The 15,490-nt window shown below is 31.3% G+C and overlaps 1 protein-coding gene across 7 annotated transcripts in view; it reads left to right on the top strand.

Moving 5' to 3' along the window:
- LOC122514174 (basement membrane-specific heparan sulfate proteoglycan core protein-like) overlaps positions 1-15,490 on the top strand; it is a 94,242-nt gene that overhangs the window by 68,738 nt on the left and 10,014 nt on the right. For all 7 annotated transcript variants that reach the window (XM_043630841.1, XM_043630843.1, XM_043630839.1 and 4 more), the window contains 2 exons: positions 375-486; positions 1,049-1,227. In XM_043630841.1, coding sequence (XP_043486776.1) covers positions 375-486; positions 1,049-1,227 — 291 coding nt within the window. The remainder of the gene's footprint in view (positions 1-374; positions 487-1,048; positions 1,228-15,490) is intronic.

Raw genomic sequence — 15,490 nt, 5'->3', positions numbered from 1 at the left:
AAGATTTCATTACCCGTTCTCGTATGAATTTCAATATTTTTTCCCTTAAAAAGTTTCACGATCTTCGGTAACGAAGTTGATTAAATTAAAATACTCAAAAGTTATATATGCGTGTGTGTATATATATATATATATATCTTCTATGGATTTATATGTATATGCATATGTATATAAATACATATGTAAACGACAGTGGTGGTGGTGTTACGAGTTACAATACCGCATTTCGTATTGCTTACCCAACTCTAAATCAATTATCACTAGGTGCCACCTCTCACGATATAAACCACATGCATAGTGATTTTAGTTCGCGGTAGAGTTAAATTCACTATCTATATCTCTATACCCTTCTGTGTTATACGTTATTTCGGCAGTGTCGAAAGCGAAAATCAATGGCAATCCGGAATTGTACATCAAGAGTGGAAGCGACATAAACCTGACTTGCATCGTACTGCAAACACCCGAGCCACCTTCCTTCATTTATTGGTGAGTACTTCTAATCAATTTCTTTACAAAATTATTTCATATTTATTTGTTAGAAAGAATATATTTTTGTTTTTTTTTTGTGTGTTTTAATACATAATGATAAATTCCAATGAAAAGTACATTTAGTAATATTCAATTCCTCATCCCTTATCATTTCTTTCTTTTTTTTTTTTGTTCAATCTTCGACGTTGCAGAAGAGATACAATTCGTTTGAATTCTGTACGCGCGCGCGAGCACAGAAGGGTCGACACCTTTTGTACTTACATAATAGTAGACGTCACTTCAAAGGAATATTTGCTGACAACGCAACTTCAGCAGCAAATATTGGGTTTTCCGGAAAATTTCAATCCGAATAATAATTCAGCTTTACTAAAATGTTCGCGAACGTGCAAACGCATAATATATTATAGTTTTTAATAAACTTACGTATCAATTTCAAGAATTCTTTATCGAATTATAACATAAACAACGATCGTTTCCAAATCATTGTAATTTTTTATTGTATTTTTTTATTTTCAAAATATTTCTTTAATTTATAGAGAATACGATTTGTGATTTTCAGGTACAAGGGCGATCACGTTATCAATTACAGTCAAAGGGGTGGAATAAACGTCGTTACGGAGAAGCAAACTCGAACATCGCGTCTTTTAATATCCAAGGCGTTACCTGCTGATTCTGGAAATTACACGTGTGCCCCGTCCACGGCTGAATCAGCGAGCGTTCTGGTCCACGTTCTGAACGGTGGGTGAGTCGAGATTCTCTCGATCGAATTAATAACTTGCAAATTTAATTAATTCCATTTATTATCGCGGCAAGAGACACTATAGTAAAATTAGAATACAATTCGATAATCAATTTTATTCGAATCCTTATCCTAACACCTTTAATATAAATCATTATAAATTATAATATGTAGTCGCGAGCTTAATTCAACAACAGCATCTATGACACAATCGAAGATTTCTATTCAACGATTTCCTACAAAAGCGATAAAGTCCTCTGATTGTGAGTGAAAAGATGTACATGTGTGTATGCATATATATATATATATATATATACAGAACCTTTTTCATCTACTATCTAACAATATCGGATAAAAAGTAGCTGGCATCCGATAGATTTTACAATAACCCACAATTTAATTTCGTGGCCACGATAGACGTTCTCGTTGGACGTTCACGTGAAAAAGTGAACATTATGAAAATTGAATTCCTTTTTACCTAGGACAAGTTTCTAATTTCATTTTTTCACTCTCTCTCTCTCTCTTTAACATCGTGCTTCATTGTATAATTACAGTTTATGTAAATTATACATACTTCTCTAACAAATATTTTAAAAACAAATCATTAAAATAAAAACGTAAGAGTCGTATCGAAAATTCTAAACAAATAAATTTATAAATATATATATATATAATAGATGAAATAAAATAGAATTTAGAAGAAATATAAAAGCAACCCCTATTTCTAACTTTACAACGTTGTAAAGAGTTTAATTGATTTGGTTTTTTTTTCCTAGACGATAGTTTTACGAGAACAAAAAAATAAAGAAGAAATAGGAAAACATTAAAGAGAGAGAGAGAGAGAGAGCGAGACAAACATAGATAGGAATAGACAAAAACGATCGGGAGAAAAAAGAAAGTAAGAGAGAAAGAGAATAAAAATAAAAGGGGTAAATAGAGTAGAGAATTTACATCGATCGTAAATCGTGGAAGCCCTTCGCGAGAGGAGTCAAAGTTGGCAGCGATAAACCGAACAGTAAAGCTCGTAAATGGCGGCGTCGAGCTTTCGCGAGGATAAGTCAATGGTCTTTTACATTCCACCTTGTCTTTCTCTTTCTCCCATACTCTTTGGTGAGTCCTGTATCTTCGATCCTGTAGAACGACATCGAAGCCTCTCCCTTCGTAGTACCGGCAATAAAAGACGAAAGGCTCCCAACCTGATTCGAGTTTGGGTGATACGCGTGGCTGAATTCGTAAGGATGTTAGATGTAAAAGATTCAGATCCCAGGTCTTTTCTAATCATTCGAAAATCTTGGTCAAAATAAAATATCTAGTCATTGGTATATCGTCTAATAATAATTAATTATAATTAATTATATTATTATATTATTAATAATATATTTAATATATATTATATTATATATTATATTTATATATTATATTTATTATATATTATATATTATATTATATATTATATTTAATATATATTATTATTATTATTAATAATTTGGATAATTATCCAAACTATTTGTATCTCTAGTAATATCATTAGAATACAAAATCTTTCATTAGAAAAAGATTCATTTCGTTATTATTATTATTATTATTATTATTATTATTATTATTATTATTATTATTATTATTGGAAAGATATTTTTGTAAAAAAAAAAAAGAAATAAATTAAAGGAAAAACATTTCGAAGGTAACTGGGGTTGCCTTTCGGTTAAATCCGCGCTCGGTTAAAGGGTGGAAACAAAATCTGAGTAGTGGAGAGGCGTAACTGAAATGGGCTAAAGGAAGGAAGAAAGAAACGAAAGGAAGACGAAAAAATACAAAAAAAAAAAAGTAAAGGGAAGAAGAAGAAGAAGAAGAAGAAGAAGAAGAAGAAGTAGAAGTAGAAGAGGAAGAAAAGGAAGAGGTAGGGAGCTTCCTTTATTTCGCAGAAGGCGCATAAGGCACTGAGGAAATAAATTTTACGAATACGCCTGTTCTCCTCTCTCTCTCTCTCTCTTTCTTTTCTTCCATTCCTTCCTTTCTTTTTCTTTTTTTCTTCTTCAAGGATAAATCAGTCGCAAGATATTGTCCCATGCAAATCCTAAGCCAGGTGCTTCCGGGTATATCTTTCCTTTTCCTCTTTCTCTCTTACTTCCTGCCCTTTACCTCGTTTCCAGTATGCACTAGAGATAGTAAAGGATGCAGGATATAGAAGTATAATACATGTGATACCCCTTCTTCTTCTTCATACATCAATGAAGTCGACTTTTTCCTCCGAGAAAAAAAAAAAAGAAAACGAGTTACGTGCAACACAATGATGAACGTAAAGAAAAAAAATCAAACTCAGACAATTTATTTCTTTCTTTCCACTCATCATGATCTTTTGTGCTATCGTCAAATTTTCTAAATGTTCCTGTAAATCTTTAAACTTTCGTCTCTTCTAACTCAATTTTTGCATAATCATTTCTAACAAATTTCTAAATTTTGTGAACAATATACGTATTTTTGTTTCTTCCTTCTAATTTGTATTTTTTGTTCTCGATACTATATAACGCAGGAGGAAAAAGAACAAAATAGATATATCTCACGTTCGATTTGCCGTATACGAAAATCCATAAAGTCTGGAGAAAATTTCTGGTAGTTTTTTTTTCAGTCGGTGATATGGAAATAAGTTTAACGGAAAAAAGAAAAAGAAAAAGAAAAGAAAACATAGTAAAAGATAGGAAAAGGAAGGATGATCGTGCGGTGCATGTCATCTGGGATTCCCTCAACTCACCCACGTACACATACCTACATATATATATGTAAATATGTATATCCATATCTATCTACTTACTTACATATAACTTACATAACTCTATGCGTTTTCTCGATGGTCTTGTTCACCTAAAAGAAATAATCGAAGGATGAAATAGAGGAGGCATCGAATTCTTTTTTAATATCTTTCCCCCTCCCTCACTTTATATATATCAATCTCTCGTTTTTTGTGAATGAAAAAAAAAAAAAAAATAAAGAACTTATACATACATATAACACAATGGAAAATCCGATTTCACGTAGACGCTCCATTGAAAAGCTCGAACGACTTTATTCCCGTCGAGCCCGAGCCGTGATTATCCCTCCGATTCTGGAACATCGAATAGAAAGAGTTTCAACCGACGAAACTGATATTCTTCGATATGACGTGTAATATTCTACGAAAAAAGAATGGGGAAAGAGAATAAATTTACGTACCAAACTCTAAGTATCGATCAAATTTACATCATCATATTATAAGCTGATCTCTTTAATGGGAAAAAAATAGAATAATTATTTACAACGAAATCAAATTCAAAATCGAATCCAATCGCAAATTTTATTTTAATTCATACGACAAGAAAAAAAGAGAGATAAGGATTGAGAGACGTCAATTAAGAAATGAGAAATGTCGAAGAAAGAATGTAATTGCGATTAATTTAACTTTGTTAAAGTATCGAGATTTTGATGAAAGTGGGTGTGGGTGAAAGGTGAAGGAGAATAGCTCATTTAGTTAAGAATAATTACTACGATTTTTGATAAGTGATTCAATGAAATTTTGACTGTTGGAATTCATGTGTTATTGTATAATATTTCATGGAAATTATCTGAAACAAAAATGTTTATGATAAAAATGAATATCGCGATTAACTTCGATTATTGCAACTAAGCAAATTTCTAAATAGTCAAATTGAACTTTTAATTACTTAACTTCTAAATAACTAAATACCGATAAAATCGACTAACTTCGATAACACACATAACGCGTATAAATTCGATCCACGTGTAAGAGAGTATAACCCCGTCACGAATAGAAATAAATTGTAACAGTTAGTTGAAACGTAGTTCGATTATTCTAAATAAGTAAATACCTAAACTAACTTGTAAATAACTAAACAACAATCAAATCAAATAACTTTGATGGTACACATAATGCGTGTTAATCTAATAATACAACGTTGTCGACAATTACAAAGATGGAAAACAAAAGTTAATTCAAATTGCAAATAAATTCAAACGATGATAAGTTCAAATGTACATCTTCAAATGAAAATAATTAAACAATCAAGACTCTAATATTATTAAATATTTCATCGATATCAAACTATTCGTTAAACTTTAACTTTTTAAATAACCGAATAACGATCGATTCTACAAATTCTTCGAAATAATTCATTCGAAAAAGACAAAGATAGAAGAAAAGTAAATACGAGAAGCTAAGAACAAATTATAGGAATAGTTGAAGTGTACATTCTGAAGATTAATACCAGTCATATTTCTCAAGTTAATCGCGGAAAGATTCGATGGAAAAGTTTCCGACAAGATTTTGCTGAAACATATCAGAGTTGGTAGATCGTCTAAGCTCTAGGATAACGTACGTGGAATATGCATTACTAACTCACCCTATCTCATTCTCTTTCTCTTTCTATCCTGATATAGCTGTACGAAATAGAACATGTACGTATTTCTAATATCTTCTCTCCCTCTCTCTCTCTTTCTCTCTTTCTCATTCCCCTCCATGGCATTTCAACTTTGACTTCTCATTGATATTGAAAGCTTGCGCATTAGGTTCGGCAAACGTTGGAGAATAATTTAAAACGTGTACGTGAAAATAAGAGAAAATGAGGATTATCGTTATAACTAGTAACAGAATATTTCGCTAACGAGTTTCGCAATGTATAATAACAAACCATCGTTAATTAATAGGTAGTGATAACTATGTTTAAGTGTAAATGTATGAGTACTTATATCATGTACCATACTCGGGTCTCCATTACCTAACAAAATCTATGCTACCAGGGATGAAAATTATTAATAATCTCTTGTTCGTATTGTAATATTATATTCTATTTCATTTTTAAATAATATATAATATATATAAAGAAATATTATATATAAAGTATATATCAAGAAATTATTAAAATAAATTTAATATATTATTATATATTGGGTTGGCAACTAAGTGATCCTTCCTCTTCAAAAGTAGGAATGAAAGTGAGAAAGATTAGGGAGGGGATATTTCTTTCGATAAACGAAATAAAACGAAACGAAAACAAATCAACAAAGAATAGAAAACATCGAGAAAATAAATATTGTTGTTTAAATTTTTAACTGATGTTAAGATGCGTCTAGAGGGTAAAAAATCAGCACACCGAAAAATTGGTACATTGTAATTTTATTTTAATAATTTCTTCTTCTTTATAATTTCTTTATATATATATATATATATATATATATATATATATTTTAATTTACTACTAATGTATAATTTAATTCTAAGGTAATAAGAATAAATCGTATCTATTTGAAAAAATCTAATTTGAAATTATTACGCGATGAAAAAACAAATAATATCATTTTTAATAATAATTTAATATTGATGCATAAGTTAATTTACCTTTCGACGAAATAGTTCTACTTAAGAGATAGATAACGAACGTTTATCTTCCGTTAATTTTTTACTTTAATTTCGTAGAAGCATACTTTCTTCTGATTAAATTTCAAAGTTTAATGTAAACGGAAAGAAAATGGAGAAAAAGAGATAGAATGAATGAGAAAGAAAGAAATAGCTTCAAGAGGGAGAAGAAAAAGAAGAAAAAAAAAGAACAGACACGAGACAGGAACTTTGATTTTTTATGCTTTTAGTTGTTGACTTATATAAAAGTAAAATAACATATAAATTATTATTAATTGAATATGCGCATAGAGACATCGAGTTTGAAATCTCAGCTTAACATTGAAGTTGTACCATCGATTTTAACGATAAAGGAATACAGAACACGTGCAAACTTTCAAAGTACATAAACCGAAAGGAATCGACGAGTGGATTTTCAATCCATGAAAATTAATTATTTCTTTATCCTTTCCTGCGTACAACGTGCATACAAGTGTGTGTATGCATGCGTGTACGTGTGTTACGAAAATATTTAATCCCTTTTCGAAATGAAATTACTTTTATCGAACAAGAACGGAGTTACGTTTATTGAATGATTTTTTGAATTATAAAACAATTAAGAAAATTTCATGATATTATAGTAATCAAAATATAAATTTTTGACGCACTAGAACTATTCCATGTGGAGAATTTGTCAGGAAATAATTGATTCGAGTAAAATCGATCTACATTATTAATAACGTTTAATTAATGTAGTATATATACGCGTACTTTAAAAAATAAATTATCTTCAACTCTGACAAAGATATTCTCACGTGGTGCACTAAAGAAGATTGGATGTAGAAAATAATATGCGATGCTTTTGCCATTCAAAGAGATAACAAAAAATAATCTAAAAGTCAAAAATGTTTAAAAGGCTCATATTGTATTTTTTATCAGTACTACTGAGCGCGGAACTATCTTTTCTTTTATTTATTCTCTTTATTTTGTGCCCTTTTCTCTACATTTTTCGCATACATCACATGGCGGCGGCACACACTGATTTTTCCATTTCAAGTTAAAAATTCAGAACACTTTTTACTAACCAACGGAGGAGGACTAGACAAAAAGTTGCACAATTTTCAAAAAGTGTCCGAATATTTTTTTCTGAATCCCTCCTCCTCCCTCCCTCCCTCCATCGTACGTGCTTCCATTTTCATCTTTCTCTTTCTCTCTCAGACATTTTCTTTTCTATTTTTCATACGGGTATACCGTACAAAAGACAAATACGAACGATGTAGGGGTGCTAGCATCGCGAAGGATGTACAAAAAATTTGTTTACTAGTGTGCACAAGAGGGATTAAGCTGTCGAGCGTGCGAAATATCTCGCGCCGTTCATTTTTAACCACGGTCACAGCATGAAAGTGTGCTAGGAAAAGAGAAAAAAAAAAAAAGAGAAAGAAAGAAAAGAAAAGAAAAGAACAAACAATACAACAAATAAGTCACGATTGGTTAGAATAAATGCTTTCCCATTAGAGTATACAGAAATATTGCAAATAATAATTGATGGTTAATGAATTAATAAAACGAACCGTTGTAATTAGATGAGATTAGACCGGAGGATCGAATTTGTTTACAAATTTCATAAGAGAGAGAAATAGTTAAAATGAGAAAGGGGGAAGGAGAGGGAGGGGAAGAGGAGGAGAGTATTTTACAACGATCTGAACCGATGCCAAATTTTTTTACGAACCACGAAGCGTGGAACGATAAATTACTCGAGTCCCTCGTACCTCGCGTGGATATCAATTATCAGCTATGGTATCTGGAGCGCGGTGAAAATGATAACTGCAGGACGATATGGATGTTGCCACGAGGCGTAGCTGGTATATATATATATATAGATATATATATGTATACTCGATGCAGACCGTGTAATTTTGGAATACATATGAAAGAGAATGAGAGAGAGAGAGAGAGAAAAGCATCACGAAGCTATCCTCGGAATTGCAACTTCGAAAAGGCTAGAAATTTTTTCGATATACTACCTCCATTCGATATATACAGTTACTATCAAAAATATTCTAACGCTGAGGTAGAATCGTGTAATTTAATAGTTCGTTCGTATATTGATCTTGATAATTGTATATTTTATAAAATTGCATACGACTAAATGCAAGCCCAGAAAATGACGTTGACTTTTTTTTCAAATTTTATCGTAGGATAACGTCAATTTAATTTTCTTTTTCGTATTATTTTGATTACAGATTAATCAAAAGTTTGTCAAATGAATAATACGTTTGTGAAAATATTAATAAATTACGTAGAACAAGATTTGAACATAGCCCAGGTGTGTTTGCTTTACGATACCATAAAGTCAGTTATACGATTCATCATCGATATATTTTTAGGAGTCACTGTACACATAGACGACACGAGGATAGAACGTTCTCATTCTCTTTCTATTCGTACTCGAAATAGCCTTTAATAGATTTCGACGATTCGTTGAAAAACGACATGCAACATCCGTACATAGAAACATTTCATATTGACGTGTTTCCATCGATTTATGATCGAACGCTTTATTTCGATATAATTTCTGATAAATATATATAAAAAAAAAAGAAGAAAGAAATAAAGCAAAAGAGAGAGAGAGAGAGAGAGAAAGAGAGAAATCAGAATCGAATGAACGAGACATCGAGTTTATTGCTGAACAGCAATGAACGTGATCTTCAAAGACTACGATTCTAACGAAACTTTCCTGATCTAGAATGGAACTAATACAAACCCATTACCGAGAGTTAACGGGTATTTCTTCAAGCTGTAACTACGCGTTCAAGATTTATCGTTGTTGAAAGAAGACAGTAAGAATGAAAAAGAAAGAAAGAAAGAAAGAAAGAAAGAAGAGAAAATTCCTTCTTCCTTCCATCTTCTATTTTCCCCCTTTTTTCTCTCCTTCTTATCTCTCACTATCTTTTTCATTTTCTTTGTCTCGTTCGAAGGTTCTTCTACGTTAATACCGAGCCCGTTCCACAATCTTCTCTTAGCTTTCGTTTCTATTTATCTTTTCACGAAAGAGGAAAACTTGCTTGAAGCAACTTTCCTTTAACCCACTCGTATACGTTTCATCCCATTTTCCCAGACGACCACAGATATCTTCTGTCTTTTTCTCTCTTTCTACCTCTCTCTCTCTTTCTCTCTCTTTTTATTTCTTTCTAATGTAAAATCTTAGCTTAGTAACGTAATTTCTATTTAATTATCAAAGCTCTTTCTCTCTCTCTCTCTCTCTCTCTTTGAGAAGAATTTCCTTTTCGATTAGTCCTTTAAGTCGAATTGGGATGTACTTCTTTTCCTGTGAGAACGAAAAAAAAAGAAGAAAAAAAGGAAATCAAAACGAGCATACAATCGGAATGAAAGAAAACATCATGACTAATTAATTTAAAAAAAAAAAACCAAAAAGAAAGAAAGAATATTAAAGGAATAATTCGAAAGCTGCTATTAAACGCAAACAACGCGAACCTTCTTCTTGTTTAGATTTCATTAGGGACGTAGAAAAAAAAAAGAAAAAAAGAAAAAAGAAGGTATTTTTGCAACTATCATTCTTCAATATTTCTTATCCCTCTTCGCGTTCGTATTCATCCAACCGATTCGTTTGCACTCCCATTTGTATAATCTTCAAGAACCCTAGAAAACCAAGCCAACCTTTCGTTTAGGATAAGTGTGGGTATTACTAAGGGGCAGCCCTTATTACTACGGTTAAAGTTTTAAAGTTGAATAACTTAATAAAATATAATTTATATCTTGCTTGTGAAGAAAATTGTAAATAACCACACGATACTTCAACATTTTTAATGATTACAAATTGGTATTTGTACTTTTTCATTTGTATTATTATTTTATCCGTAGAATTTGCCATGCGATAATTGAAAATATATATATATATCGATAATAATTCTTTTTCTTTTTAAAATTTCATTCATAGAAATTACTATACAAATATCGATATCTCTAACTATCGAAATAATTTGGACCAATGTGTCCCTCTTTCGTTATCTCGAATTTTTCAGTTTTCTTTTTTTAAATTTCTCTCTTTCTTTCTTTGTTTCTTTGGTTAACTTTATCTTCCAACATTAAAACACGAAAATCTCGATAGAAACTCGTTCGCGTTTTCACGAGAGACATGCAGGATAAAATAGAAGTAGAATATACACGTGGAATGAATTATGCTCGCAGGGGCGGAGTCTCTATGTCCGATTCGCGTGCTAGATTATTCAGAGTGAAATAAGCTAAATGATAGGCAAAAGCCAACGATCGAAATCAACGTGTTAGAGAGAACATCACTAAACTACCTTTGCTTCTATGTATATATGTGTATTTTACTTATGTGTATGCGTACGCTTATGTAAAAGTAATATGTCCAGTTCTAATGTTTATGTATGCACCCTTCCTCTGTCTATGTGTGTGTGTTTGTATTTGTGTTTGCGTTTGTACGTATCAGCTTATGAAAATCACGACTAGGAGGACGAGACTCGTTAAAAAAAAGAAAACACAAAAGAGGAAATAAAAAATCCCGCAAGCGGGAAAACGCTTACGCGTAACCGTTTCTAACGCTTGCCGGACATATACCGGTATGCTTTTAAAAGCGCAAAAGTTACATATTTATGCGCTCCAATTAAAATTTACCTCCTACCCTTTGAAAATCATCGCATGAGAATTGCAAACGTTGTTCAAGAATATAAGAAAAAAGTCAAATGAAATAATAAGAATAACTCGACTTAAAAGTCTTTACCGTTTCTTTTGTCGTACTCTACTATTACTTTTATTTATTTATTTCTTTATACTTTTGTAATTTTTTATTCCGATTCGGTTGACTGACTGTAGACAATATAAAAAGACGATATAATAATATTGTTGATTATTTTATTATGATCGAAGTTATGGAATAAATGAAATGTTACGATTATTATTATTTTGCAGGAAGAGAATAAAATTATTTTATCCGAATGCGAACTTTCGTCCATTAAAGTTTACGCAGAAAGTACATTACACAAATGGAGTTTATATAGAAAATAAAACTGCATACTTCTATTTGGTTTAATATGATTTTTTTCTTTTTTTTTTTTTCAAACCGATTTAGCAGAATTCAAGAAGCGAACTTTTGTCTTTAAAGTTTCGAGAAACGGCATATTACAAATGAGTTTATTTTCAAAAGACAAACATCTATTTGGTTTAATATTCATTTACCAAAGTGATTTAAAATAATTGTAGAAACAAATTTTTATCCATTAGAATTTACATAAAAGTAGTATATTAAAAATATATATTTATTTTGAAAAAAGGCAAATAATTATTCGATTAAAAAAAATATAACGAGATAAAATAATATTTCAAATTTTGAATAATCTGTGAATAAAGTAGCCGTACTACTCGAAACTTTTTAAAACTTTTTCTTACAAAAACGTAAGACATTCGATCGTATCAACACAGACCTTTTCCTTTTTATTTTATATCCAAGCTTAGGATGGTGGTTGATGATAAATCAAACGATAAGTTGCAAGCATCCGTTCAACGATTGGTCCAATTTGATCGGCAAAAAAGTGCGACCTTTGTAATGGGGTGTTTACTTTGGAGAAAAAGAAGAAAGGGAGAAGAAAAGAAAGACTTAGAAGTAAGACGTGGGAAGGGTGGTTTGAGGAAATTCGAGGGGTGGAGGTAAAGGTAAATTGGGTTTCTCTGTTCGAGCTCATGACGTAGGCGGAAAATCGAAGACTCGCGTGTAACACGTATGCCAAGAAAAGAGAAGGGTCTGAATATCTTCCCTTTCGACTATTTTACCGTACTTAGATCCTTTATGCGGGTTGATATCGGAATTACTAGTTTGATTTGCTAAAGGATTCAACTTTAACAACAGATATATTTGCCCGAGGGAAAAGAAAATAGTTTTATCGTATTAAAATTTTATATAAAAATGATTAATACAAATTATATAGATAAATAATAAAATAAATATTTATTGAGAGCAAAATAATAGAATAAAATTAAAGTTACGATTAAGTGAACATTTAAATACGAAATAGTTATTACGTTGAAAGCCTTTTGCAATAATTAAGACCAGGATTAATTCTAAATAAAGGTTTGCCATTATTCATTGCTATCTTGGATACCTTTTTCGGAAATTCGTCGTCATAATAATAAAAGAAAAGGTGGAGGTTTTTCAACCTAGGACGTTGTTCCTTGTTTCGTTCTTCTATTGTTTAAAATCAGAGAAGAAAAGGACAAGCCAAGGAAAGGTGATTGGTTGAGATAACCTTTGGGAAAGGTCAACCGTTGTGTGCTGTTTACTTCAGCGGTATTAAAACTTAAGCTTGCGGTAAAGCTCAACGCAAAAATGTTCTTTGTGCTTATCTAAGCACGAAGTAGGAGTATTTCCCGGGTCGCTAGTGAAAAATCGTCGAAAGAAGAAGATAGATTCGTTGGGTAGGATTATGTGACTTTTTACAAGTTGGTATTTTTGGTAATTTCGAAGAGATATCAAAGAAACAGGAAGATAAGAATGTTACTTTTTTAAATATCGTGATTAGTTTGCATGGAAAAGAAATATTTTATAAATATTTATTATTGTCCATCATTTATATTATTATTAAAATAGAGAAAAAGGAGATGAGATAGGTATAGTATATATATATATATAATTAACTCTCGAAAATTATTATGCGGAAATTTTCACCCCCAAGCGAATTACATTTTAATCACAGTTATTAAATTAATTTTCGTAATTCCCGTCAAATATTATTAAATAACAATACAAACTCTTAATTGCATTTATATACATATATGTATATCTTTTCGATTAGTCTATTCAAAATTGATGCATTAATATTTATGGAATAAATTAAAATTAACAACAATCAAATTGATCATTTTATTAAAATGATCCTCATCATTTTTCATCGATGTTAAGAATGCGATATTACAGTAACAAAATACGAAATTAAACGAAATCAAATATCGTGCATTGTTAAAGAAAAAATTACATTTACTATAGACGTGAGAAATATTGAAGAAGAAAAAAATAGAAAGAGAGAGAGAGAGAGAAAGAGAGAGATAGAATTTTTCATCATCCATTCCTCTTTTCATTTCATTCTAACGTTACTCGAAAGCAAGTCTCGCGTATTCCACTTTCATATAAATTCAACAAGAATTTCATCGGCATTGATCCTAATAAACCAAGATTGTTGTATTAATAATTCAACTTCAAATTTTCGACAAAGTTCTCACTTTTGCTATCTTGACGAATACATTTATCATTTTATTTGGAATTTATTTAAGAAACTTTGAACGAAACAATATGAAAAATAATGATGCATAAATTACACGACTATTATGAAGTATTATACTATTTTTTTTTTGTATGTTTAAGAATGCATAAGTTCATAGAAACATTAAAATTATCAATTAAGAAATGAAATGAAAATAAAAATGAATAACGATCGCTTATAAGATTATTCCTTGTAAATGAGAAAGGGGAGGGGTGGGGAAGGGTTGAATACGAGAAAATGCATAATTGATCGTTTTAATAACTAAGATAACATGATAATTACAATATTATAATTATTCAGCGAAACTAGAATTCTCAGGGATATCTTAGATAGAACGCTACCGGAATGCATTATAATGTGCAATTAGGTGCACTTTATTGGCTCTAACTTATAATATCCAAGTGGCATCGTAAGGAAGGAACCTCTTTACGAGGAGAAGGATGATGGTGGTTCATCTCGATGGTACCCTTTCTCTCCAGAAACCAAGACCAAAGTACCAATTTCAAAGTGATAGTAACCAGTGTTAGTTTCCTACGTTGTATTACGTATTCTGACAAATTATTCATCAACTATTCATCTTACTATTTCTACCTCGCGAATAATTCTTTCTTTCATATTATTTTTTAACACGTTTCGAAATACCTCGAACTATTTTCTTTCTTTATCATTTTTTCTTCTATCGCAAAAAGGAATATCAACGAGATATTTATTCGATTCACGCGCGTATCGGAACGTTCGATTTAATTAAGATTTTATTATTCCTATCTAAAATTACTTTTATTAAATATACAAAAAAAAAGATATGATTCCCCGCGAAATAATTATCAATGATCAAAGTTGTTTTACAGAGAAAAACAAAGAAAAAGATGATGAACGCGTTGGTTCGGTAAATCCTAAATTCACCTTTGTAAAAAGGTGTTGGTTGGTAGCAGAGAGGAGTAGGAGGTGAACGTCGATTCGAAATGGGTCTCGAAGTGTAAAGTGCATCAAAGGAAAATGCTTCGTACAATAGTAATTAAGGTTGGCGGTTCTCTAACGAGTACGTGGCCACGTTCATTCGTCTTTCGAGACTTTGCAATAGTGCTCGTCAACGTAAAAATGCATCCTACATGCGACACCAAGCGTACACCACGCTTGTGTCCTTTTTACATTGGATTGCTGCTATTGCAGTTGCTGTTGCTGCTGCTACTGCTGCAGCATGCAAGAGTCTAGGAAACAAAAGAAATTCGTTGGTTAAACCGCGCAGGGTGAATTGTGTGCTGTGTTGAGCCGAGTAGAAAAACAAAATATAAAAATAAAGAGAATAAAGCAAAAAAAAGAACTAGAAAGAGAGAGAGAGAGAGAGAGAGAGAGAAAGAAAGAAGATACTCTATACACCCCAACGCTCGTTAATAGCTTTCTTTATGACTCGACGAATCTCACCTTTCTCTACATGCGAAAGTGATTAAGCTTATAAAGTTCTCTCTATCTTTATTTCTCTTTATTTTTCTTTCTCTCTTTCACACTCTCTTATTGCTCTCTTTCCACCTTTTTTTTCTTTCTCATTTTCTACTTTTCTCGCTCATTTCGATCCCTCTACCTTTA

This window comes from Polistes fuscatus, unplaced genomic scaffold (genome assembly GCF_010416935.1).
Source record: "Polistes fuscatus isolate 324 unplaced genomic scaffold, CU_Pfus_HIC Scaffold14, whole genome shotgun sequence".
In the NCBI taxonomy this organism is placed as follows: Eukaryota; Metazoa; Arthropoda; class Insecta; order Hymenoptera; family Vespidae; genus Polistes; species Polistes fuscatus.
Note: the sequence above shows the minus strand (reverse complement) of the source record. Positions and strands in the feature narration are given on the sequence as shown.